This window comes from Meriones unguiculatus, chromosome 14 (assembly GCF_030254825.1).
Source record: "Meriones unguiculatus strain TT.TT164.6M chromosome 14, Bangor_MerUng_6.1, whole genome shotgun sequence".
NCBI lineage: Eukaryota > Metazoa > Chordata > Mammalia > Rodentia > Muridae > Meriones > Meriones unguiculatus.
Window position 1 is genome coordinate 24,258,745 of NC_083361.1, and position 26,667 is coordinate 24,285,411.

Below are 26,667 nucleotides of genomic sequence, written 5' to 3' on the forward strand. Positions count from 1 at the left end.
TGTATGTTTGGACGGGGGAAGGGTGGAGAGAAAGTGAAATTTTAAGAGGAAAGAAAGTCCGTGATATTTGATGCAGAAGACTGGAAATTTAAATAGAAAAATGAAAGGTTTTGAATATTTTTTTCTCTTAGTTAGAAAAATGAAGCTGACTGTATGATACACATTTCCACAAAGAGTTTTTATGAATATAATGTGGAAATTATAAGAGCAAGAAAACTTTTTAGAAATAGCAGAAAAAAGATATGATTGAAAAAAATGAGGCAGAGGTGAAGAAAACACTTTTGGACATAATATGAAGTGAAGTTTTAACAGAAAATACTGGGTCATTTATAGATTACAACACTTTTAATTTTGTCATGTTACAAAGTGTTGATGCTGATAAAGAATTTGTTGATGTCATATCAGTTTCTCCACGTGGAGTAGTGTTCCAGGGTGATTAGTTCGGCTAGGGGCTGACAGCCAGAGGATAGAAACTGAGTGTCTGGTTTTCTGAAATAGAAGAGAGTTGCCATTGCTGAACCTTCTCTCTCTCTGTAGGAGAAATCCTGACAACCAAGGGTGGGAGCTCTGTTCCCTTTCTTCACTTCTTTCAAAAAGTTTTTCATGCTTTTTGCCATGATGAACATCTCATGTGTGGTCAATTAAATTAACGGCACTCTCAAGATGCTCCAGGGTCTAAAGTCGCCTGCTATATACAAATATGTGCAATAATTTAAAAGCAGAACCATCTAATGTGTTACCTTCTCCTTTAAGGCAAGGGCCTAACACCCAGAGGACCTCTCTGGTGTTCAGGGAAGCATGCTTAGGGGTCAGGCCAGGACTTAAAAAGCAAGGCCTCCCTGCCAAACAACTGACCCTGGCTTAGGTTTGCTTTTTGTCTCCATGTACAGTGACCTTTTGCCAGCACAACCTGTCGTCTATTGCACCACCGCGCAGTAGCTTTACTTGTCTCTCTGCCCTGCTGCAGGCAGTTGACATGGGTGAGGGTGGTTGGCTTGAATGACTTATGCCTCTCACAGCTTGTTGTGGTCTGTGTAAGACGGCGTGTGCTGCACTTTAAGTGCAGTGTTTTGAAATTTTCTTTACCATGCAAGGTACTGTGCTTCACTCTGACACTTGCATGCACACTTTGTTACCATGGCTCTTGTTCCCCAATAGCATACACCCATGCATTTATGAGCTTTGCTTTTGCTTAGCTTAGAAGAACATTGTTCTGTGGTATCAGTTTGGTAATAAGTCAGTATAATATTTAATTTTTATTAGTAAGCATAATTATGGGCTTTTAAAAGTTAGTAGACTAGATTTGAAGAAAAGGATAAAATATACTCTTTCTCATTGATTTGTTTTCCACTTTAAAGTGTTCCATGATTAGTAGAGAAAAATCAGCAAATATAAAAAGGAAATAAAAATGAGAAAACTTCTAGGGTGATGCTGAGAAATAGTGCAATGTTTAATAGACTATGTTTTAGAAGATTTTATACTTAGGTGTTCATATTTGTAGAAGAAAGTGAAATACTATTGGATATTGCTATTTTTTGTTTCTTCAGTTTGAAAAAATAAAAAAAAAACATCGTTATGTGCAGTTACTGTTGAAAGAATTAGAAAATATAGTAAAAATGGAAACAATTTTGAAATTTTATGTTAACTACTCAAAGATGTTAATGGTTACTATGCTTTAGTTCTTTCTCTTGCAATTTTTTAAATATATATATATTTTTTAATATTACTGTGGTCACGGCAACTTTTCTTTCTTTTAATTTCATTTTTAGTTTTTTGAGACAGGGTTTCTTTGTGTAGCTCCTGGCTGCCCCGGGCCTCAGAGGTCTTACCTGCTTCTGCCTCCTGAGTGCTGGAATTAAAGTTGTATGTGACATCACCACCTAGCTCCCCTTGCAAAATGTACATTACAAAATTCGTATAGCTTTATCTTTAGGCCACATGAGTGCATTGATGTTATTTCATAATCAGCCATTCATGTTTCTTTGTAGTTACATTACTTTCTAATTTATTTATTTATTTGTTTATTTGTTTATTTATTTATTGTGAATAAAAATGTATCCACAAGCCCACTATCATATCCAAGAAATAGGATCATGGCAACAGTACATATCTCCCCTAGGTGTGAGCTACTTTTTGAACATTAGCATCTCCCCACACATTACTAAATGCTCTCCCTCACAAATGTTTTCTTTTTAAAGGGAGTTCATAATCTGTATAAAAGTAACAGATACTGCATATGAGACATTCAGAGAAGGTCATTCAAGGAAAGAACCTGCTGCTTTTGTTCCATTATAACCAACTTTAGGCATATGTTTGTTTTGATTTATAAAATTTTCTGTCTGTCAACCTATCAAACCCACCTGTCTTTCCTCTGTTTATTGATCTTCTATCAATCATTTACTTGATTTTTTATTACTTGATTGATTTTCGTGATTTCATTTTGTCCTATTGTGGATACTGCTTGATAGTGATAGTTAAGGCTACTTCCAGTTTTCTGTTGTTATTAGCAACATCTTGTTAAGCCCCACTAGAGCTCAATCTTTGCACACACCTGCAGTTACTCCTAATGTTTAAATTCACAGATCAGCATTGCTGGCTGAGCCTCCTTAAAGATGTTTGACACATATTGCCAAAATGCCCTCCAGAAAGGCTCAGTCAGTTCATTCCTAACCCTTGTGTGTGAGATCACTTCACCACACTTCTACCAACACATTGTCAGTGGGACATGTAGGAAATGACAACTTGTTTAGAATAATTTACATTCAGTCGATTAGTGGTTAAATGGAATATTTCTTCATTTTTTGGACTTCTTTTAAGAAATACATTTTTTAAAAAACTCATATCTGTATGTCATCAGATTGTTGCAGGGATCAAATGAATGAATACATATATGTATATAAAATAGTTTTTGGATATTGAACACAAAGTAATATATGTTATTCAAATGGATATTAGCTATTGCTTTTTTAAAAAGAGCCATATATATATATATATATACATATATATATTTAAAATCTTAACCCTTTGTCATTGATGGCACAGACATTTCTGCTTTTGTGTTTTCTTCTGGAGCAAGGTTTTCACTGTACTCCTAGATGGCCTGGATTCCCTGGGCTCAGATGATGCTGCCCTCTCAGAATTCTGAGTATCTGGACTATAGTACACATATCATGTCACGCTAGAACTAATTGTTCCGACCATATTACACTTATAATTCTTTAAACAAACAAACAAACAACAACAACAAAAAACAGGGTCTCTTCATGTATTCTTGGCTGGCTTGAAACTCCCTATGTAGGCCAGGTTGGCTTTGCACTCACAGAGATCCTCCTTAGTGCTGGGATTAAAAGCATGTACTACCATGGCTAGCAAAACCTATCTTTTAATGTTACAAATATTATAAAATTCTTAGAGACATTTGGATCTACTTCATAATTTATTTTGTCTAATCTGCCTGTTCTTTTGACAAACTTTAATTAATGAGATTTCATATTGTTTGAATTGAGTTACATTACTCGTAACTTTTTCACTACTGGAGAGTCAGTTTAGGTCTCAACATGTGCTGGAAACCACTGGGCTACATTCCTTTATCGGCATGAACTCTGGTCATTTCATCAAATCCCTTCCTCTGGTTCCCTCAAAAAATCTGCTTAGATTTGCAATGTTAATAGAATTGTATAAAATTTGTAAAGAAAGCTGGGATAGTAATTTTTTTTCAATTTAAATGAAAATGAATTCTTAGACACCTCAGATCTAGTTCACTCCCACAGAGGTGGCAAAGGGTCTCTTGAGGGCATGGGTTCTAAACTAGTCTATATTTCGATACATACTAGCGAGCTGACTTCCTAGGTGGGTGTGGAGACTCACAGCATTGGTCTCAGACAGAGGGGTTCTGGTCAGCTTATCTGTCTCCCATAAACTGCAGTACCTCTTTCTGATGAGTTTGGAATTGATGTGTTGTGAAAAAGAAACATTGTTCCTTTTAGAGTGTGCTAATATTTCCGAAGGATGGAAGAGACAGACAGCATGTCAAACTTGATGCATGGAGAGTGAAATCCTTATTCCCTAGCCACAGCTGTGAAACAGCCAATGGAGCTGTGGTATCATGTACTTGGGTGGAGTCACACATGCACTACAGCAGATAAGGACAGTAATTAAGAACACCAACAATTATTGCATTAGGATCAGGTATTCTAGGGGCAACTTTTTTCCTATCATAAATTGTTTCATATTCTTGTGGTCTTCTGATAACAAATGTTACTTACTTATGTGGTTTCTGCCTTGTGCTTTCATTGCACATAGGTTTTGAAATCTCCTCCCCCTTTTCTCCCCTCTCATAGAGTTCTTTCTACTTTCATGGGATAAGTTTTTATAAAGACAGAGTGCCATTAAGTTCTGCATGGGTGGAGAGCCAGAGCATTCACTCAGGTGTGAGCCAGCAGTTTGAAGAGGTTGTGAGAAGTGTTTGTTACTAGTAAGTTTGTTTTTTATATAAATTTGGGGTTTCTTTTCCAAATAAATTGGTAGAATTTCCCTCAATGAAAGCTAATGACAGCAGTGCTTGTTTGAAGTTCCAGTATATGTTTTGAATCTTTACTCTTAAAATCTCATGTTAGTCACATGTTGCAATACTTGACTTTTATACTATTATCTTTTTTATTTCTTAGTTAATGTTGCATAGGCCGTCTTGAACTTGTGATTTTCCTGCCTCATCTTCTCAGGTTCTGGGACTATAGATGTGTTCTCCCATGCTACACCCACACCCATCCTATATATTTGACTGTGTTTGTCTCTTTTTCTAAAGCCAAAGATACACAGTGCAAACAGCAGTTATTACAAAGATAAAGAGTGGAGAGAAGTGTGGAGAAAGAAAGAGGAAGGTAAAACAGGAGAAACAGCAATACACATGGTCATCCCTTTAAGAGTTGACCACCCTTCTACCCTCGGTTGTGGTGGCAACTGCTGTTAGGATTTGTTGAAGGAGGTGGAGGCGAACCTGGGCTACACATTTAAAAGAAAAAGAGTTGACCCAAACACAATTTTATTTTGCTGTTTCTTGGATTTCGATGTTGAATTTGAGTAATTCTTTTGTTATACTAAGTCTTTTTTGTGTTATACACATATCTCCCTATTTGTCTTTTAAATTGAATTTAACAAGATTGATGATTTTTATTCAATGGGTATGAATGTTTGGCTGCATGTATGTATATGCATCGTGTTGCAGGTGTTGCCTGTGGATTCCAGGAGAGGGTGTCAGATCTACTCAGACTGATGTTTCAGGCAACTGTAAGCCACTGTGTGAGTGCTGGGACCTGAACCCAGGCTCTCTGCAGGAGCAGTTAAGTGATCTGAATGGCTGAGCTGTTTTTTTCTCCAGATCTCTATGTAAAATATTTGAATCACATTGTGACACATTTAAGCAGAGGCTGAGAAATGAATCAAAGTGCTGGGTATGAAAAAAATATAATGAAATTAATACTGAATTATAATTTTTCTGCTTTAAAATGTATTCCACCTGTTATTTGAAGTACCATATATTACATTGCTGTAAAGTTAATTTTCAAAATTATTTTGACATGCAGAGTCACATTTTTTTTCTGAGAAACCACTAAGACTGAAAAAGTTTTAGAAAGGAAAGCTGCAGATCTGGGAATAGGTGACAGTGTAAGTCAGAATTACTGCTGTCAGAAGGAAAGATGCTAATGAATTGAGAAGTCAGGTTGAGTCCCTCATGATGGCATGTCTGAATAGTTTTCCTATGTTCTTGGTATAATTTTGTGGGATTTCAACATTTCATAAATGTTAGAGCTCAGATGTGTGCATAACAGTCTTAAGACACCGAAGGATGAAAGGGCAATGAAGAGCTCAGAGAAAAGGAGCTGGCTTCCTGTGGTTTAAGCTAGTGTGACACAGTGGAACACTGTGAGAGGGTTTGGGAATAGGTGCTGGGGAGTTGACTTAAACATGGATCAGAGACATGGTATTTACATTAGTCAGGATAAGTACCTTCCTCTCCCTCCTCCCCTTCCTTCCATTCCCTTTCTAGCTCCTTCTATTCCCTTCCTTTCCTTTCCCCACTTGTTCCTTCCATTCACCCTCTCCCTTCCCTCTACCTTTTCTTCTTTTCTTTTCCTTTTTACCCCTTCTTTATTTTTTCCTTTTATTTGCCTCCTCCTCTCTTCCACATTCCTTCTACCTCTCCTTCCCTTCTTTTCCCTTCCTTGTTCCTATTTCCTCTTCCTTCTTTCAAGCACAATTATAATACCTAAGATGTTGCATATTTTGAAAAGTGTGTGTGTGTGTGTGTGTGTGTGCTCATGTGTGCATGCACATATATATAAATCAGAGAACAACTTGCAGGAGTTATTAGTTTATCTTTCTGCTATGTGAGTTCCCAGGGATAGAACCCAGTTGTCAAAATTGGGAGCAAGTACTTTTAGCTGCTGAGCCATGTCTCTGTTTGTATGTATGCATTTATTTACTGTATTTTTATATACCTTTGGGTCTGAAAATTTCAGGATTAAGCACATTCAAAGTGCACAACCTCAAACGCTTGAGGTAAAAATTGGTTAGTTACTGGATGGTATTGTGTCTCTGGAAATGGTAGAAATTCACCAATTAAAGGTGCAAAGACAAATAGTTATTTGTAAGTTTCACTATTCTGTACCAGGAAGAGAAGTTTACTGATGGCAAGAGTTACCTAAGTGGGATTCTTAATTGATTTGGTAGTGAGAGAATAACACAGAAAAGGAAGTTAGATACAAGTGATAAGAACAATGCATGGGAAGGAGACATGTCTAAATTCTATTGCTTGGTATTTGGAAGTGAGCACCCTGGCTTGTCCTTGGTGGCTGTTCCTGAATACAGAGCCTGTGTTGGCCTGAAGCTCAGCTGCCTGGTGTCATTACTAATGTTTTGTGGCAGGACTTTTTGGATTGCTGCTTTTGTAGATGGAGCGTGTGCTGTCACATTGCTGTGAATAGCACTCTGAGCGCTCACCCTGCTTCCCCATTCCCATCCCCACCATGAGCTGCCTTTGTGGGGAACCTTGAGAAGGTGTTTGCGCCATATATACCAGGATGACCACATTTCAAACATCATTCCCATTATTAATGTGAGTTTTTACAGCATCAAGTGAAGTATACAAATGAAATGTCTTCAAAACGATGGGTACAGGTTCATGGTAAAGTTAAAGTTAGAATCTATGCAGGTGTTTGGCATGTGACATTTTATTTGTGACTAATCTAAGCTGAGCCCCCTCCCCCCTTTTAAATTCCCATTTTAAAGACAGCCAAGGAATACATAACTTTTTGGTCACCTTCCTCTGCACTTGCTCTCCCTTGAGAGTGCAGTGCCCAGCTTCTTGTGACCAGGACTCACTGTTGCTTTCTTGGAGTCAACCACTGTCTCCCTAAGCTGGTCTTGTCCTGGGCTTATCTTTCAGTCATCTTTGGAGAAGTGACCTTTCTAACCAAGTTCACTCTTACTGTCAGCCTAGGTCTTTTTTAATGTGCCCTTCTTCCTTATAGTGCTGTTGATTCTGATTGATTTGGTCCTCAGTTGAAAAGCCTATCATCTGACTCCATTTTTCTCTTCTCTTCTTTCTTCCTAAGCTATTCATTTATTGTTATTTCTTCTCTTCTAGAACACACACACACTATGATACAAATTTAAAAAGTCTTTAATCTACTTTGGTATAATTTAATACCCCACATAGTATAATTAAATAAGAGGACCGAACTAACAAACTTACTTTCTTAAAAAGTCTTATTTATTATGATAATTTTCAATAATCTGGCATTTGCAATCTGTATCTTTACTAGATTTAGTAATATAAGTTAGAGGCTAGGGGATATATTTGTTGTCAAAATGCTTGCCAAGCAAGCATGAGAACCTAATTAATCTTCAGAACTCATGCTAAACAATCAAACAAACAAACAAAAAACAAAGCCAAGCATGGTGGCGCCTTCTTGCAATCCCAGGTTGAATCTCTGGGATGGTTGGCCAGCCTAGCCTACTTGGCAAATTCTAGGCCAGTCAGAAAGCCTATATTAAAAAGCAAAGTTCAGGGCAATGAGATGGTTCAATGATACCAAGCCTGGTAACTTGAGTTTGATCCCTGGGATCCACATAGTTGAAGGGGAGAATCCACACTGGTGTTGTCCCTCTCCACTAAACTTGTGCCATGGTACATGCCTTTGAACACACACACTAAATAAATAGAATGTTAAAAAACTAATGCCTGAGGAATCACAGCAGAGGTTGTCCTCTGACATCTTTATGCTCCTAAACAGAAGCACTGGCACATACATTTACACACACACACACACACACACACAAACACACACACTATACAAATAACATAGATCAATCATCCATCCAATCAAATATTATTGAATTAAAGAGATTCTTATCTTAGGTAAGTTTGTAATATCGACCGATCAAGGAAGCAATATAAACCAATTAAAGTAGTGTAAAATGCTAAATTTGACATTTCATATGTCACCTAACAATGGTAGCTAAAATCCATGTCTATCTATGGACAAGACATTGTGCTGAAGATGTGTAAGTATGTTGCGTAGTTTAATCTTTTATATAATTCCCATGAGACATGTTTATTATGTTGATTTTATGACAAAGAACATGAGACAAAGAGGTCAAGTAACTTGCCTGGGACCACTAAGCTAGCAGGATAAGAATGAGTCAGGGCAGGCTGGCTGTTTAGAATGCTATGCTGGAGAGCCTTGATCATGCTAGATTGAAAGTGTGAGATTTTGGCAGGAAAGGAAGTTCAGTGATAGTCCATAATGGAGTTCATAATAAAGCATCACTCTTCAGAATGAAGAAAGACCACATGGAGATGAATTTGTAACGTGTGTTGCACAGCATTTTCCTATGCACATACATCCACTCATTCTTTGGAGGTTAGTGTCTCTGAACAGATGTTTTCTGAACACATCTAGATGTCTGTCATGGCCTTGGAGACACCTGTGAGCCAAAGAGAAAACCCAGCCCTCAGGAGCTTACATTCTAGCACAGAGAAATAGGCAGTAACAGAGAGGCAGCCTCAGAAAGAAAAGTAATACCCTCTAACTTGGAAAAGAAATTCTATGGGACAGAATAAAAACAAGAAAAGAAGACAGAGAGAGGAAGTGTTTAGGCATTTGAGGAACAGAATTTCAGGTAGAGGAAGCTGCAGTGCAAAGACTTCCTCCCCAGGAGGGGCAGAAATGAACCCAGCATTTTCCAGAACAGGGGTGAAGGCCAGAAAGCCTGGAGTCACGTGAGTGGAAGGAAGTAGTAGGAACCAGAATAAGCAGAAACATGGAACTCGACATGAGGAATTTTTAGATATTTTAAAGCTTAGCATACATAATATTGGATTGCACTGCAATACACAAACGGATTGTACTGAAAGACATTCGTATATGTATATGTATATATATAGGATGGCAGACAGCCTTAAAAGAATTTTTATTTTATTTGACTCACTATGTAATGGAAGTAGCCTTGAGTTTCTGAAATCCTCCTGTCTCAGCCTTCTAAATGCTGGGATTACAGACATGTACCACTGTGCCCTGCTTGAAAGTTTTAATTCCTGCCTAAGGCTCTAAGAAAGATTGATGAAGGATTTAAGGTGTTTTGATGATCTATTCTCTCAAATGTGCCCTGAAAATTTTTTGTACTTTTGTTACATTTTATCTTGGTAGTGGGTTAGGCATGGAAAAGAAATGAAAGAAGCAGGGCTATGGATATAGTTCAAAGGTAGAGCACTTAGCTGTGCTTCAGCTAAGTGTCACAAACTGACAAACACCAAAAACTAAGCAATAACAACAAAACCCAGATGGAGAACTTGTAGATGGTGACACTCCTGTACAAAAGAACCACTGCCCTGTTAAACAGCAATTCATCTCAAGGAGTGCATTTTTCTGGTAGATTTGTACAGAGCCCCATGTAGAAAGGAGCTGTGATCGGCCTTACTTATGAAGTAATTTGTTCTCTGAGCCACTGAATAATAAAAACAGCAAATTTAGACCCAGATATAAATCTTCGTCTTGCAATTTGCTTGCAGTGTTCCTTCTCAATATCAGTTTCTTGTCTGTAAATTGGATATAATGTTCCCTGTACCTGTCATAGACTTGGAAAGATTAAGTAAGAAATCCCTTCCATTTCTTTCTCTACTTGAATTCATTCTTTATGATACAAAAAGCACTTCTATATGTGTAGGTTGATGCAATTGTATGTAGATCATTTTATAATTGGCTCCCTTTGCAGGATGTCGGGAGGTAAGAATGGAAAGACCTCTCTAGCCATCCTAGCAGCTGATTAAACACTGTGTGGGAGAACTGGGAAGGGGGAAGGATGGCAGATGAAATCATGGCAAAGAGAACAGTCTATTCCCAGAGGACATTTGCAACAACCGCCTGGGCCCTTTGGCTAGATTCAGAGAAGCCCAGGGCAAGAGTCCTGCCCTCAGCACACCGCCCAAGCCATGTGTGTTAAGGCTTGGCTTTAATGAAGTCATGACCACTTGTTCAGCACTGCATATGGCTCGATGTGATTCCCAGCTGCCCTGTGGGTTAAAGTGTAAACAATGAGTAGATTGTTATGTTCTCCTAATAAGCCCAGAGTGTGATCTCATGTCTGTGCCACATATGTCTATAACCAGAAATGTCCCTGCTCCTTGTCTCATGAAAGGGAAGGAAGGCTGTGTCTGAAAATGTCTGAATCCATTAGTCTGAGGGCTTTTTGCTCATGTTTTTATTGAAAAGAAAGAATGACACAGAGGCATAAAAAGTTATGAACATCATCAATAGGTGTCAAGATGACAGCAAACAGATAATATATGCTGGGATGAACATTTCTTACCTCAGGACTGAGGCATCCTTACATCTGACATTTTCTCAGAAGACAACATCCTCATAGTTCATGGCCATAAAGAAGGCTGAAAATCCTGGGATCTGAAATGTGTACAGCACTGGATAAGTGACAGAAAACACCCATCTTCAGAACTGATTCATAAACCCTGTCCAATTGCTATCACGTTGATGAATTAGTGTTGTAATTTTTCTTGTTCTGTATTGATCAGAAATGTTATTTCCTGTGCATGTGTTTGCATCTATAGGTGGAGCACATGTGTGCTGGTAAGTGACAACCTTGAATGTAAGCCCTATAGCAGTCTACATTGTTTGAGATCTAGTATATCCAGCTGCTGCATACACGAGACTAGCTGGCTTACCAGTTCCTGGGGAATTCAGTTGTCTCCATCTCCCATTTCACCAGAGGAGGTCTGGAATTACAGATGCATGCATTACCATGTCTGGATTTCTGTGTGTTCTGAGAATTCAAACCCTGGTCTTTAAGCTTGCACAGCCAGCACTTTACCCACTGAGCTATCTCTTCAAGCCCTGGGATGCTGTTTGTGCTGTTGCTGTTTTGTATTACGGATGTTTCAAGTGTTTATATAGTGGGGATCCTACAGTAAGGCCAAAGATTTGAAGTTCTCTAGAAGAAAAAAATTATTTATGATAATGTCAGTAACACTTTAGATAATAAAAGGTGTCTGTCTGAATTTGTTACTTGTTTTTCCTAGAAGTTCTAAAGTAAAACCATCCCCATTCTACAGATGAGAAAGCTGAGGCTTAAAGAATTTAAATAACCCTTTAAGGTTGAAAGGAACTGGTTTCTTACTAGGATGACCTAATGTCTGTGTGTTGATATCCTTTTGTGCCTTACTTCTTAAGTCTTTCCTAATTTCTCTACAAGATGGCTTCCTGAACCGTAAACATGATGATAATAAAAGTTTGAGTAATAATACTCATGTTCATTTCACCGCTTTCCATGTGAATATATGCTGTCCACCTTTTGCTTTGATGTTATGTCTGTTAAGCTGTGGGCTCTATCTGATTGTCATAAAACTGTTATTCCTATTTACTGACACAGAGAAGGTGTTGGCTTCCCAGGTACTTCTCAGAGACAAAGCTAGAAACATCTTGTCCTCCATTTGGCAATTTTGTTCAACCTCTGTTGTGTGTCCTTGGTGAGTGAGGCTGACTTTAACCCAGATTACGGTGACTATTCACATGTCAGAATATTACATAATCCAGTCTAAGAAGGAGTGTCTTTCTTTCCTTGAAAATCCAAGTCTTTGGGCTACTCAGTCATTTTCTGGAAAATTCCCTTGTGGGGAGGGGTAGGGCTTATCCTGCAAATCCTGAGGCTGTATCCAGGGAAAGAATATTCAGATACAGTTATTGTTATGGATTAAGCATAGAGGATTCCTGCTGGGGTCTATTGGGCCAGGGCCTTGGTTTCAGAGCTCTCAGAAATTCTCTAGATTAATTGAACAGAGAAGTTTGGGGGAGGAAGAAGAGTTAGGTTTGAAAAGGAAACTTTTCTTATAGGTAATAATTAAGAATACTATATGCTAGTAGCATTATATCCCTTCAAGCAGTGGAGTAAGGAAAACAATGAAATCATCTCTGAATGTGTCCTGCTATCTAGTAACAGGGAAGCCTAGTTCTGTTCTGGTTAGGTATGGTAACTCTTGAGTGTTAGGGCTGGGACACCATAAAGTAGCTGTAGACTTCCTACAAATTACTTGCCTTCTCTGAGCAACCCTTACTTGACAAATGAAATGGTAGAACTTGATGACTTGTCTTGGTCTTTTTTTAATTTAAATTTTTAATATTAATTATAGTTTATTCACTTTGTATCCCAGCTGTAGCCCCCTCTCTCATTCCCTCCCTATTCCACTCTCCCTCCTTCATCTCCTCCCATGTCCCTCTCCAAGTCCACTGATAAGGGAGGTGGTCCTTCTCCCCTTCCATCTGACTCTGGCCTATCAAGCCTCATCAGGCCTGGCTGCATTGTCTTCTTCTGTGGCCTGGTAAGGCTGCTCCCCAATCAGGGGGAGGTGATTAAAGAGTCAGCCACTGAGTTCATCTCAGAGACAGTCCCTGTTCCCATTACCAGGGAACCCACTTGGAGACTATGCTACCGTGGGCTACTTCTGTGCACGAGATCTAGTTATCTCCATGCGTGGTCCTTGGTTAGAGTGTCAGTCTCAGAAAAGACCCCTGGGCCCAGATTTTTTTGGTTCTATTGCTCTACTTGTGTAGCTCCTGTCCCCTCAAGGTCTTTCTATCTCCCCCCTTCTTTCATAAGATTCCCTGCATTCTTGCCCAAAGTTTGTCTATGAGTCTCAGCATCTGCTTTGATACCCTGCTGGGTAGAGTCTTTCAGAGGACCTCTATGGTAGGCTCCTGTCCTGTTCCCTGTTTTCTCCCTCTTCTGATGTCCATCCCATTTGCCTTTCTGAGTAAGGATTGCTCATCTCACCCAAGGTCCTCCTTCTTGCTTAGCTTCTTTAGGTGTACAGATTTTAGGATGTTTATCCTATATTATATGTCTAATGTCCACTTATGAGTGAGCATATACCATCTGTGTCTTTCTGCTTCTGGAATACCTCACTCAGGAAGATCTTTTATAGTTCCTGCCATTTGCCTGCAAATTTCATGATTTCCTTGTTTTTAATTGCTGAGTAGTATTCCATTGTGTAAATGTACCACAATTTCTATATCCATTCCTCAGCTGAGGGGCATCTGGGTTGTTTCCAGGTTCTGGCTATTGCAAATAAAGCTGCTACAAGCATGGTTGAGCAAATGTCCTTGTTGTGTACTTGAGCATATTTTGGATATATGCTCAGGAGTGGTATAGTTGGATCTTGAGGAAGCACTATTCCTAATTGTCTGAGAAAGCACCAGATTGATTTTCAAAGTGGTGGTACAAGTTTATGCTCCTACCAGCAATGGAGGAGGGTTCCTCTTTCTCCACATCCTCTCCAGCATGTATTGTCACTTGAGTTTTTGATCTTGGCCATTCTGATGGGTGTAAGGTGAAAACTCAGGGTCATTTTGATTTGCATTTCCCTGATGACTAAGGACGTTGAGCATTTCTTTAAGTGTTTCCCTGACATTCGATATTCCTCTACGGAGAATTCTCTGTTTAGCTCTGTACCCCATTTTTTAATTGGATTACTTGATTTGTTGCTTTTTAACTTCTTGAGTTCTTTATTTATTCTGGATATTAGCCGTCTGTCAGATAGAGGGTTGGTGAAGATCCTTTTCCATTTGTGTAGGCTGTCGTTTTGTTCTGATGAGAGTGTACTTTGTTTCATGAGGTCCCATGTATTCGGTTGTTAATCTTAGGGTCAGTGCTGTTGGTGTTCTGTTCAGGCAGTTGTCTTCTGTGCCAATGAGTTCAAGGCTCTTCCCTACTTCTTCTTCTAATAGATTTAGTGTGTCTGGTTTTATGTTGAGGTCTTTGATCCATTTGGACTTTAGTTTTGTGTCGGGTGATAAATATGGATCTATTTACATTTTTCTACATGTAGACATCCAGTTAGACCAGCACCATTTGTTGAATACTCTTTTTTCCATTGTATGGATTTTGCTTCTTTGTCACAAATCAAGTATCTGTAAGGTGTGTGGGTTCATTTCTATTCAATCCCATTGATCCACCGTTCTGTTTCTATGCCAGTACCATGCAGTTTTTATTACTATTGCTCTGTAGTACAGCTTGTAGTACATCAGGGATAGAGATACCTCCAGACAATCTGTTGTTGTACAGGATCACTTAGGGAATTCTGGGTTTTTTGTTTTTCTATATGAAGTTGAGAATTGTTCTTTCAAGGTTTGTAAAGAATTGTATTGGTATTTTAATGGGTATTGCATTGAATTTCTAGATTGCTTTTGGCGGCATGGCCATTTTCACTATGTTAATCCTACCAATCCATGAACATGGGAGATCTTTCCATCTTCTGATATCTTCTTTAATTTCTTTCTTTAGAGACTTGAAGTTTTTTTCAAAGAGGTCTTTCACTTGCTTGGTTAGAGTCACACCAAGGCACTTTATGGCTATTGTGAAGGGTGTAGTTTCCCTAATTTCTTTCTTAGCCCTTTTGTCTTTCTTATACATGAGGGCTACTGATTTTTTTGAGTAGATTTTGTTTCCAGCCACTTTGCTGAAGATGTTTATCAGCTGAAGGAGTTCTCTGGTTGAATTTTTGGGATCACTCATGTATACTATCATGTCATCTGCAAATAGTGATACTTTGACTTCTTCCTTTCTGATTTGTATCCCCTTGATCTTCTTTAGTTGTCTTATTTCTCTAGCTAGGACTTCAAGTACTATGTTGAAGAGATACGGAGAGGGTGGGCAGCCTTGCCTTGTCCCTGATTTCAGTGGGATTGATTTAAGTTTCTCTCCGCTTAGTTTGATGTTGGCTATAGGCTTGCTGTAGATTGTCTTTACTATATAAGTGTATATGTTTTCTGTCCCTGATCTTTCCAAGACTTTAAACATGAATGGGTGTTGGATTTTGTCAAATGCTTCTTCGGCATCTAAGGAGATGATCATGTGGTGTTTCTCCTTCAGCTTGTTTATATGGTGGATTACATTGATGGATTTCCGTATATTGAACCACCCTTGCATGCCTGGGATGAAGCCTACTTGGTCATAGTGGATGATATCTTTTATGTGTTCTTGGATTTGGTTTACAAGTATTTTATTGAGCATTTTTGCATAAATGTTCATAAGAGAGATAGGTCTGAAGTTCTTTTTTTTTGTTGGGTCTTTGTGTGGTTTAGGTATCAAGGTGACTGTGGCTTCATAGAATGAGTTTGGTAATATTCCTTCTATTTTGTGGAATAGTTTGAAGAGAATTGGAGTTAGCTCTTCTTTGAAGATCTGGTAGAATTCTGTGCCGAAACCATCTGGCCCTGGGCTTTTTTTGGAAGGGAGATTTTTGATGACTGCTTCTATTTCCTTGGGGGATATAGGACTATTCAATCTATACCTGATTTTGATTTAATATTGGTAAGTGGAATCTATCAAGAAAATTGTCCATTTCATTTAGATTTTCAAATTTTGTGGTATACAGGCTTTCGTAGTAAGCCCTAATGATTGTTTGGATTTCCTCAGTGTCTGTTGTTATGTCCCCCTTTTCTTTTCTGATTTTGCTGATTTGGATTGTTTCTCTCTGCCTTTTAGTTAGTTTGGCTAAGGGTTTGTCTTTCTTGTTGCTTTTCTCAAAGAACCAGCTCTTGGTCTCATTGATTCTTTATCTTGGTCTTTAGTCATTTATTATTTTGAAACTCATGGAGACTGGCTCCAAGTTGGCACATGTAGATGAGGCAGGCCTTGTCCTTCTACTTCTGCCTCCTGGGGGGGGGGTTAGGTGATTTTTATGTGTACTTTTATCTTTCAACTCTTTCAAATCTCATCTCTTGATGCCAGTTATTGAAAAATTAAATGTTGAACCATGTTTCTGATAAGAATAAGCAATGATAGAGAGACTTGCTACCAAAAATTGTTAGCAACTTAAGTTCTTAAAAATAACGCCTTAATCTTTTCTAAGGAAAAAATCCCAACCCCCAATTATGAGCTTATAAAATAGTGCTAGTCTAGGCTTCAGATCTCAGCTCTTTCACTTACCTCTGTTTAGCTATAGGTAATTTATTTAGCAATGGGATTCTTTCTGCACCCCAAAGAACTTGTCTCTACTTACCTAAACACTTTTTAGGTCCCTATACCATATGGCAGATCCTGAGGCTGGAAGGCACTCCTTCCTTACTGTGAGGAGTGCTTCTCCACTATGGACCTGTGGTGTTTATAAACTCTCTGACCGTTAGCTCTGGGACTGTGGGATCATAGAGTTGGAGGACATCTGGGAGGTGGCTTCCCTCAGATTTAGAAAAATATTAAGGAAACAATTTAACCTTTTCACTGCTTTAACCCTAGACTCTAGAACTGTGCCATGTTTCTCTGTATTCATATTTACTGATTCATTAACAAGGGAAGGCTAGTGAGAGAGGATACTTGGGTTAGTGGCACTTTTCTTACCTGGAACCTTGTGCTTACATGTTTAACTGGCAAGGTGCCCGGGCTGATGGACATCTCTATGACCAGATAGGTGTTCTGGGCTGTTTCTGTGTGGCCATAATCACTCTGGCAGCTTCTGAATGAGATATGAGATGTGTTGCTCCTTACAGAAGAGCAATATGAAAAGCTCCATGTTCTGAGAAAGAGTCAATGTGCATATTGGTCTCTGCTTTTCAGAGATGTTTTGTGGTATAGATGCCTCAGCTCTGGAGAGCTTTCCCTGATTCTACTGTCAGGCTCTAGTTCTCCCTTTTCCTTAAGTAGACATTAGGTCCTCCACAGTGTTTCTGTATATGCTTGCTATATTTTGCCTTTTTTCTGGAAATTTAGCATGTCATTTCTACATGGGGAAATTGCTGTATTTTCACTATTCCAGATTTTTCCTGGCAGAGTGGTAGGACTTGTCTGTGACACTGCTGTTGTGATGCTATGTTGCCCTGCTTTTCTACAAAGTCCAGGGAGGGGAACAGTGAGTGTAAGGAGCAGTGAGTGTAGGGAGCAGTGGGGATGCAAAGCCTGGACAGTGGTATTGCATTCATTACTTGCTATTGTTCTTTCAAAGGGGGAGGTGTGGACCTTGCTTGAAAGAGCAGAGACAGAGGACTCCTGTCCTCAGGGTCTAGTCACTTTTACTTTTCCCTTCATAAGTAACACAGGGACTCACATTTCTCTTTTTTTCAAGAGGAACCACATGGTAAAGGGAGGGAGGGCATTTTATTGTTGTCTCTGCTTTTTTTAAAGGGGAGTTAGATTTTACTCTCAGCTTCCCACTCTGCAGCTGGATAGCTGTGCAATATCATCTTCTCCGAACTTTGTCTATAGAAGATGATTTTGTAGCTATAGGACTAACCACAGGAACACTGGTTGAAGGAAAGGAAATAATATATAGGCTTTGAGAATTGAAAACTATAAATTTATCTAAAAGCAAAAAGGAGCCATTTTTGTTTCTAGCATCTGAATTCTTAGGGGTTTTGGCTGAAGTGAGACGATATCCGGTGGTTTTCTCTGACTTTTGCCAGTTGGTGCTCAGCACTGCTCCAGGCTTTCCTTGGTGTCTTCCCCGCCCGCTGCACTGACCCCCTCACAGCTGCTGTGTGTCAGTTCTGAGGAGGGTGCCTGGTGCTGGTTTAGGATTACAGAATCTGGTATAGAGTTTCAGTTCTTAGCGAACAATGGCTGCTCCTTCTGAGGTATATGATTTGGTGTATTCCTGAGAGGGTGACGTGGGTGGGTGCTTTATAATTCACAGAAACTTGTGCAAAAATGGCATACTTGCAACACTCATATTTTTTTTATGGAGGAATACATTTCGATTTTCTTTCTTATTTTCCCAGCAGTTTCTTTTGATACCTGCTGTTTAGATTTTCCACCCTCCCCTTCACATCTCTACACTGTTTGCAGCAGAAGCAAAGGATGTTTTTACCATTCTTTTCTAAGATATAAGGATTGCTCAATGTTGGAACAATATGTTCCAGCAACACTGAGATATGATACACAAAGATATGATACTGAAAAGTAGTTAAGGACATGCTGACTCAGAAGTGAGACATGTGGGTTTGTTAGTATGGAACTTGAGCAGATCACTTAGCTCTTTTCCCCTTTTAGTTTCCTTTATAAAATAGGCTTGAAGAACCTATATCATTGTGTTATATGACAGATGAATTTGTATATACACATATATTCATATACAGACTTAGCTATTATTTCTGCTATCATTCTGAAAAATCTTCCTACTATTAAAGTACTGAAGTCATTCCATACCTTGTTTATGTAGCTAGGAGCCTGTCAGTCACATTGGGGGCCACAGAGCATCAGCATACAATTCTTATGCCTTCCTGGAAGCTGAGTATGAAATATGATATGTTTAGATGGTATAGAATGCCCAAGGATCCTGCCAAAGATATATCCCGTTAGCTCTCTTGGGGGAACACAGCACATACACAGAAGAGGAAATAAATCTAAGTCTATCTTGACCAGGTTAAATGAACACTATGTAAGTAGCTGCATTTGGAAAGTTATGTAAGATCGATGCTTTCCTAAAAAGCTTCTGGAGGAGTCAAGTTATTAGCTGAGTTTGGAAGGTGGATCTGGAAGAGGAGGTAGGTGGAAACATGACAGAGTTGTGAATTCACATGCTTAATGTAGTGGACAGTGTTGCCAACCAGAGCAAGGATAGGTACTGCATGTTACTTCCTGTGTGACTGTAGTGAAGTTACTTAAATTCCCAAAGCTTCAGTTTCCTCATCTGTAAGATGGGTCCAGTATACTTGCCCATGCAAAGCAACTCATGTAGCTTTTGGTACAGTTAATATTTGGGAATAGTATCATTTGGTATAAACTCTTAACGGCTGAAGGCATGGGAGTAGGAGTGGAGGACCCTAACCACAGTCAGGCTACTGAGCGGCCTTATAGCTTACTAGGGATTATTTGAAAATTGGGACAATTTTGTCTTTATTGTTGTTTTGGGATTGTCTAGCTCAGGCTGGCCTGGGTCTCTGGATCCTTCTGCTCAGTCTTCCCAGTGCTGAGAGGAAAGATGTGTACCACCTTGTTGGACCCCAAAATGGGCATTGATTAGTAGGTCCCTTGCGAGGTGTTTTGACTTAATGAGGCCCTGTGAGATAGCTAGTGAGCTTAGCACATAGCACACTTGCAAACCCCAGCCATTGTGTTGTTTCTTCTGCAGCTCTGCCTTCCCGCAGATACCTCCTTGGCAGTTGTCCATAAGTCTCCCTTTCCTCTGCTCTTCATCTGTCTCTGTCAACAGCATTTATCAGCAGTGGCTACAGAAACTGAGCACAGAGGCTTGCAAGAATGTGGAGGTAAATGGTCAGCACCATGTGTCCAGCAGAACAGTGAGGAGCAGATAAAGAAAGGGCAGCTAAAGGCACAGAAGTATTGCAGCAGGAGCATAAACACGTATGCACCCCTTTGACAGAGTCATCCTTATTAAGGCCACTGAAGGATTTTCTTCTTAAAAGGAATTTCGGCCACACTGCTCCCTTGTTAAATTTCTTCATCAACATCTTATCTCCCAGAGGATAAATCCTAACTGCTTCAACAGCATTGAAATACTTTCTCCTTTGCTGGCTGCCTGTCTTCCCAGACTTTCCCTGCTACTTTCCCAAGATATCATGAATCTCCGCTGCTTTGAAGTTTTTCTTCCCAGGCTGTCTTTACACATTATGGAATCTCCTCTTTTCACCAGACAAACTTCTGCTTGTCCTTCAGGAACCCACTGATTGGGACTTTTGTGCCACCTCTGATCTCTTCAGAATGCTTTATTTGCTCTTTTGGATTTCTAAAATGTATCTCTAGAGCACCTGCCTATGTATATCATCTACAATGATTTATGCTCTATTTCTATTTCTTGTATAAAGTATAAAGCAAAATGATCCCCAACTTATCTTTGTTCAATTTACCATTTGATGTCTTTATTATGGTACAGAAATGTTATGCTCTTCTTAGAAGCTGTATTTCAAGTACTGCATTCAGTTCGTTGTATCCCAGGCTTGCAGCCTGAGGTGTGGTGAACTGCTGGTATGGCAGCATGCCACAGCTCTTACTCAGCCACTCAGTCATGAGGCTTAGCATCCAGCACTGCACAGGGTAGTCAGTTGCTTAGCTCTGCTACATTATAGGTGAGGAATATGAGATGCAGTTTTGACTTCTAAGTTTTCAAGTCCTGGATTCCTCAGGTTAAGCCCCGTCACAAGCTAAGGCACATGTGTACCAGACATCACTGTTATATACCTCCATGAGTTTGGCAGTCATGACAGTACTTGTTATGGAGCAGGCAGTAAATATTTGTAAGCTAAATAGAAGAAGTAGTAGGCTCAGAGCTAACGACTTTTCGGTCTTGCTAGCCAAAGTTTGAGGACTACTATAATGAGACTGCCTCGTAGATCTTGCTTTGTAGATGAAGAATTGAGAACTGTGGGGAACGTCTTATTTTTCCTTTCTCCATCAGGTCAAACAATGGTCCCTTTCCTTCAGAACACAATGGCAAAGTTTCTAACATTCAAGAAGCTTAATCTAAAAGTCCTGCTAGTTTTCTATCCTCTACTGGATCATTTCCCAGCTCATCTAGTCTAGCAATTTTGGCAGAAGCTGATGTTGTATCAGTAGTGCCTCCTCTCTGGTTCTCCTCCAGCGTGGAGACAGGTTAACCTGGACCACCCTTTGTTCCACAGCACTGAGTGTCATAAGAGTTTCCCATCAGCAGAGCCATCAGCACATTCACAATAAAATGGAATTTTCCTTTAGCATATGCTTCTTACAATAAAACAGTACATCAATTCACCTGATATCGTAGAATTTGAAAGTGATGGATGGAAAGAAAATGGCAGAGAGGCTGGTACCCCACCCAGGGCTTATTAGCTCTGTGCTGTGTTCAGTGGTTTATCAGGACAACATTTCTTTTAGAAGAAAACAGGCTAATGTGGTCAGAGACATCTTTTGTTCGCTCTGGCTCTGACCATTTTGGGGAGTAAATCAGATTTTTCTGTATACACTCTGCTTGGGGGCTGTAATAAGTGAGCGCATACTGCAGTGTGCTGACCTTCAGCCAACCAGAGAAAGACACCTCTTCTAATCAAAGGCAAAAGCCACGATCTTTCTTGTTGTAACTTACTGTTGACACAAGAAAGGCCAGAGAGATTGACATCAATCTCTATAGAAACCATTAACCAGTGCTGAATAAATCTGCAGCATTGAATCCATATGCATGCTTGCTTTTATTATTCTTGACCTATGGGCACACTTGAGCATTTTGTGGGCTTTGTTTTAAAAGGAATGTTTAAAATGTAGTTAGTTATTATGGGATTTCGTTGGTGAAATAAACTGTTTGGGTAGTCTAAATAAAGGAATCTGTATTATTTTGCATCTCCTAAGCATTATTTGCTTAGGTGTGGCTTGGTTTGATTCCAGATTAGCACACAGCAGAGGCTGTCACTTCAGCTGGGTGGGTGTAGCAAAAGTCAAGTAGTTTTATACATGTTTTCCAAATGATGTGCAAGTTCTGTGTCATTTGATTCTGTGACTTTATTGGCTTCTGCTCTTTAAAAACATTCCTTAAAACCTTAACAATGACTGTGTTGGCTGCAAAGACATGTGTGTCTAAGAGTCTTTTAGATGTCCCAAACTCAAATTGGTAATACTTGCCAGACAATTGGCGACCGTGTGCTGAGCAGAAACAGGCTTTGTAGTCAGAACTTCAGTGTTTTGAGCTCCTTTTCCTGAAACCCCCACCCTAAAAATCTCAGTTCTGGTTGAGGAGGGCAAGGAAACAAAAATGCTTTTCATTTCATTCTCTGCTGTACATTTTCCAGTTTGGGTGACTAAAGCTGGCCAGGGTGCCTATTTTTGGAAAGAGGAATTAAGATACTTTGGAGAAAGTACTGCACTGTGTGCTGGCATTCCAGATGGCCAAACTAGAGTAGAACCAAGCCCAAGGTTTTGAAGCTTTCGTGCCAATGATGACCTCATGAGGTCCAGCCTAGAGAAAGAGAGACATAGTTCTCCAACAATGATGAAGAATGGCTTCTTCCTTTCATATTTCTATTGAGTGATCTCCAGTGTCCTTCTCTTTTCCTGTCCCTGACAAAATTAGCCCTTTAATAATTAACAATTGTTAGATTTTTGGCTTGTCTCTCAGACTTCTCTTAGAGCCCCTTTCACCCCATCTACTCATTGTGTCGTCTCTACCACACAGAAAAAACTGTGATATTTTTCTCTTTGGCATTCCTGTCTTTTCCTAGCAGCCTTTTCTAGTGGGGACTGTGGGCGATTTTACACTTGATTTGTTGAATCTGAACTCTTTGCTGTAAACTCTCACACACAGAAGGAGCTATCTTTATAAATGACAGAATGGACCTGGCCTGAATGGCGCTTTGTTTACTGTTTTCCTAAAAGGGGCCCCTCTATATTTCATCTGTCAAAGTTGCTTTTCTTTCTTTCAACAATGCTTGATTGTTTTCACAAAAATTCAGGTTCCATAGACAGGAGAATTCTGTATTATATTTTCCTGCCAAATTCCGATCTCTGTTTTCCTTCCCCTGTGCTCACAAAGGGCTCATAACTTACTGTCAACTGTGAGGCCGACCACAAAGCTCCACTGTTGCTCAGCAAATAGGCTCTATTGCAGGATGGCTTGACTAGCTTGTAAAGTTTGCTTAACTGTAGCAGCAGTGGCAGAAGGCATGTGGGTACTGTATCTCCCCACAGGCCAGTAGTCCTCACGGCTTCCATCGACTTTTATGCTTTTAACTCTTTTAATTGTTGAACAAAATTGACACTGTTTTCTATAAGCAGATTAGATGTTTAAAGCCATGGCTACAGTTGGTAGCCTGGGACTCAAGAGAGATTAATTAGCTTTTTTTTTCTTTTTTGATAAATTTTTTTTGTTTTGTTTTGTTTTGTTTTTTTTTTTCTTTTGGTTGGCAGTTAGTGGTTTTTGTGATTTGGGAAGGTGTCAAAGGGGCTATGCCCTCAAGTTCTGAAGTTCTGGCTGATGGGGCAAGAGAAAGCCGAATTGAAGAGTGGAAGAACAGCCACTTCGTGTGAGTGATTTGTGCCTTTTAGATGTCACAGGTCTTAACTGTGTTACTTTACCTTCTAATTTTCTAAACTTCAAAGCCTACCTGATTGGGTGGGATGACGGTGTGTGAGAAGCCGCCACTGATGTCACGGTAGCGAACTAATAACTTGAAAGGCATTTTTGTATGGCATTTGTAATCTTCCTAGGGAATTGTAATGGATTAAAAAAAAAGATTGATTTTCCTGGGGGCTTAATACACACCCCCTTTTTTTGGTAATATTTATTAGATTTTTTAAACATTCACTTTTTCCCTGTGTAGTATAAGGTCCTAGTATATTTTTATGAAGAAAGAATCACAGACTTCATGCATGAACTCTTTCAGCAAGATCAATCCGTCTCCCACTTCTTGCTGTTTTCTAAGGCATAACGCATCTGACAAGGGACCTTATGTACTGTGGTAAAAGATACCTTTTCTCATGAAAATATTTCATTGTAATAAACACTGCAGAGTCACAATTGACAAGCAAGCCACCGGGTAATTGCTGGTGTGTTTTAACTAAACAATGTAAAATGATCAGGGCTCATAAGCATTTCTAACTAAGAAAGACTGCTATCCTATGAGGTTTTCAGTGTTGAATATCATGACTATATTAAATAAAGGTATTTTTATATGAAACTAGAGCCAATTAAATTGACTTCTGAGAAATGTATTACAATAGTGCTTCATTAATTCCTTTCACTTCAACCCCCTTTATTCTGTCATTTGTTTCTTTTACATTTCTTTTCCTCACTAACACACACCCTCAGTTTGTTCCCTGTAGTGCTTGGCAAAGTTCAAAATATTTGTTTCTTTTTTCATCCAGCTGCTCTAGAAACAGTGTTTATGAGCTTGTTCCTCAGGCAAGTTCACCCCATTGGTAGATTCAGCTTCAAATAATGCGAATAGACATTCCAAACTGCAGTGAGTGGTGTTTTGACTGAGTCTCAGTGAAGAATATCTATGTAATGATGAAGTCACTAAAACTCTAAAGAGGCCAGGTTGATTCTTTAAAGTAAATGGTGGTAAGAGGATAAATGTCATGTCTTCAGTCAGCCCACGAAGCTGCTATGTGTGGACCTGATTTAGGAACAGAGGAACGGTCATAAAACAATCATTTTGCAGCTTCTCATGTGGGGACAGGTATCATTGCTGCACAGGCATTGGTGTGTGCTCTGAGAGGCACTCATGCATTTCAGGGAACAATGGTAGCTTAGACTTTCTATGCACTATCAAGTTAATATAGTACTGTTCACAATAAAGTTGCTTTTGTTTAAAAAAATCAATTCAAAATGAATAGGTTACTGTATTTAAATTCTCGGAGTGCTTTTTGTTGTTGCTATTATTTGAAAATCAAGTAAAGAGATGAAGTAGGAGGCGCTAACGGACAGCCCTAGTCCTGGATGCTGCTCTGTCCTTGGAAAACAGCTCTCAGTAGTGTGGTCAGTAGGATCTGACCTTTTCAGTGTAAAGAGTGTTTTATGTGTAGCTCTCTGTAGAGCTGGTATGTGTGCATCTGTATGTATAAAAATGTACTGGTCCACTTATCATTGGGTCACAGACTGAGTCTAGTAAACTGTCATTGAGTGGAACTTTAAATAATTTCTAAAAATTCAGAATTTCTTTCTTTAAAGATTTTTATTGGTTTTGTTTGGACCAAAACATTTTCCCTCTAAGTTTTATTTGAAGTAATATAGCATTCTTTCCATTTCTACTAAATGCTAGATACTTTCACAGTCATTAGTTTAATCTTCACATCAATTCTTAAAGGTACGTGAGCTGACCCTACTTGCGCAAATGTGGATATGGAAGCTCAGAGAGTAAAGGGACTTCTAAAATCTACAAGTCTGTGAAATAAGAGGTCTGAGATTTAAATCTCTATTAAAAACCTTCCCACCATACCACAGTTTCATATCTGGCAGCAGGTTCTGTTAAGACAAGTAAGGATTTTTTCCAGTTTTAGGCACCATAGATACAAATGAATATGACAATTCTAAAAGTCATCTCAGTCAGTTTTGGGAAGTTGCAAAGCTTGCTTCCATGGTCAGAGCCTATGACTATGAATAAGATCTGGTTCTTTCTTATAGTAAACACTAGATCTGGGGAAAGCCAGAGGTCCTTAGCTCTGTAGATGCAGTTAGATGCTCAGTAAAGAGTCTCTTAATATGCAAGGCTGTGGGCAGCCACATTTGACTTTCATAATGATAAGCAAAACAATTCTGTGCAGTGATTCATGGAGACAATTGGATTCTCATGTTCTCCTGGAGCTGTTTATGATAATATGTTACTAGCAAATGCAACTGAGAAATTTACAGCAAATAGCTATAAGGAAAGTAGAGAGTTGCCGAGGTATGCAGGGGAAAACAAGATAGTAGCACTTTAGTTATCTGTAAAAGCAGACTATCTTGTGCATATTAAAAATGTAGAAATCACTGTTGCTGGTGAAAACCTTTCTTTAGCTTCCACAGACAGTGACAGTTTAAAAAAAAAATTCATGTCCCTGTGTCTGAAGCTTTTCTTCCTCTTTCCCTAGAAGTCAGGGTATATATATTCATACACAGTCAGGTTTTAGGAGGCTGTTTGAGTTCCTGTGCCTTCCCTGGAATCAGCTGAGACAGTTATGTCTAAATGAATATTGCTGGCACACCTGTCTCCTTTTCCCGCAGGGCTGTCCTGACACCTGCTTTTGTAGCTCGTGTAGCAGTAGGAATCACACCTTCTGAATTGGTTCCAGATTTGACCTGGGTCCAAGGTGGCTTCTGTGGTCAGAGCTGATGAGTAGAAATTGGATCTCATCCTCCTCTAGGCCCGGAAGTGAATGAGCAGTTGTACCGTTGTATTTTACCATTGATTGTTTGAGGACGTACTCATTTGTGGATTATCAGTGCTGTTCAGAAAACACAAGCTAGAAAAGCATGATTTAGATTAAGAAGCAGTTCTTAGAAACTGCAGCGTACCCCCAGCCTCCTGCAGTAGATGCTCTAGTTACTTGCTCAACTGATTATGATATAAAGTAGCTGGAATGAGAGTCAGGATGGTCTGTTCAACAACCTTCTCTTTTTTTCTTCGCCTCTTCCTTTTCCCTTTCCCCCTCCTTTTCTTTCTACTTGTCATATTTACTTTTCTATTGCATGACAAAACACTATGA

The 26,667-nt window shown here is 39.3% G+C and overlaps 1 protein-coding gene across 5 annotated transcripts in view; it reads left to right on the plus strand.

Annotated features, from left to right (window-relative positions):
* The window catches only part of Sox6 (SRY-box transcription factor 6), a 379,078-nt gene that overhangs the window by 15,656 nt on the left and 336,755 nt on the right, over positions 1-26,667 (plus strand). For 4 of the 5 annotated variants that reach the window (XM_060366988.1, XM_060366991.1, XM_060366989.1 and 1 more), the window contains exon 1: positions 23,142-23,504. The exons of the other annotated variant lie outside the window; for it this stretch is intronic. In XM_060366988.1, the coding sequence (XP_060222971.1) occupies positions 23,428-23,504 (77 nt within the window). In that variant the 5' untranslated portion in view covers positions 23,142-23,427. Of the gene's footprint in view, positions 1-23,141; positions 23,505-26,667 lie in introns of those variants that run through there. 5 annotated transcript variants of the gene reach the window in all.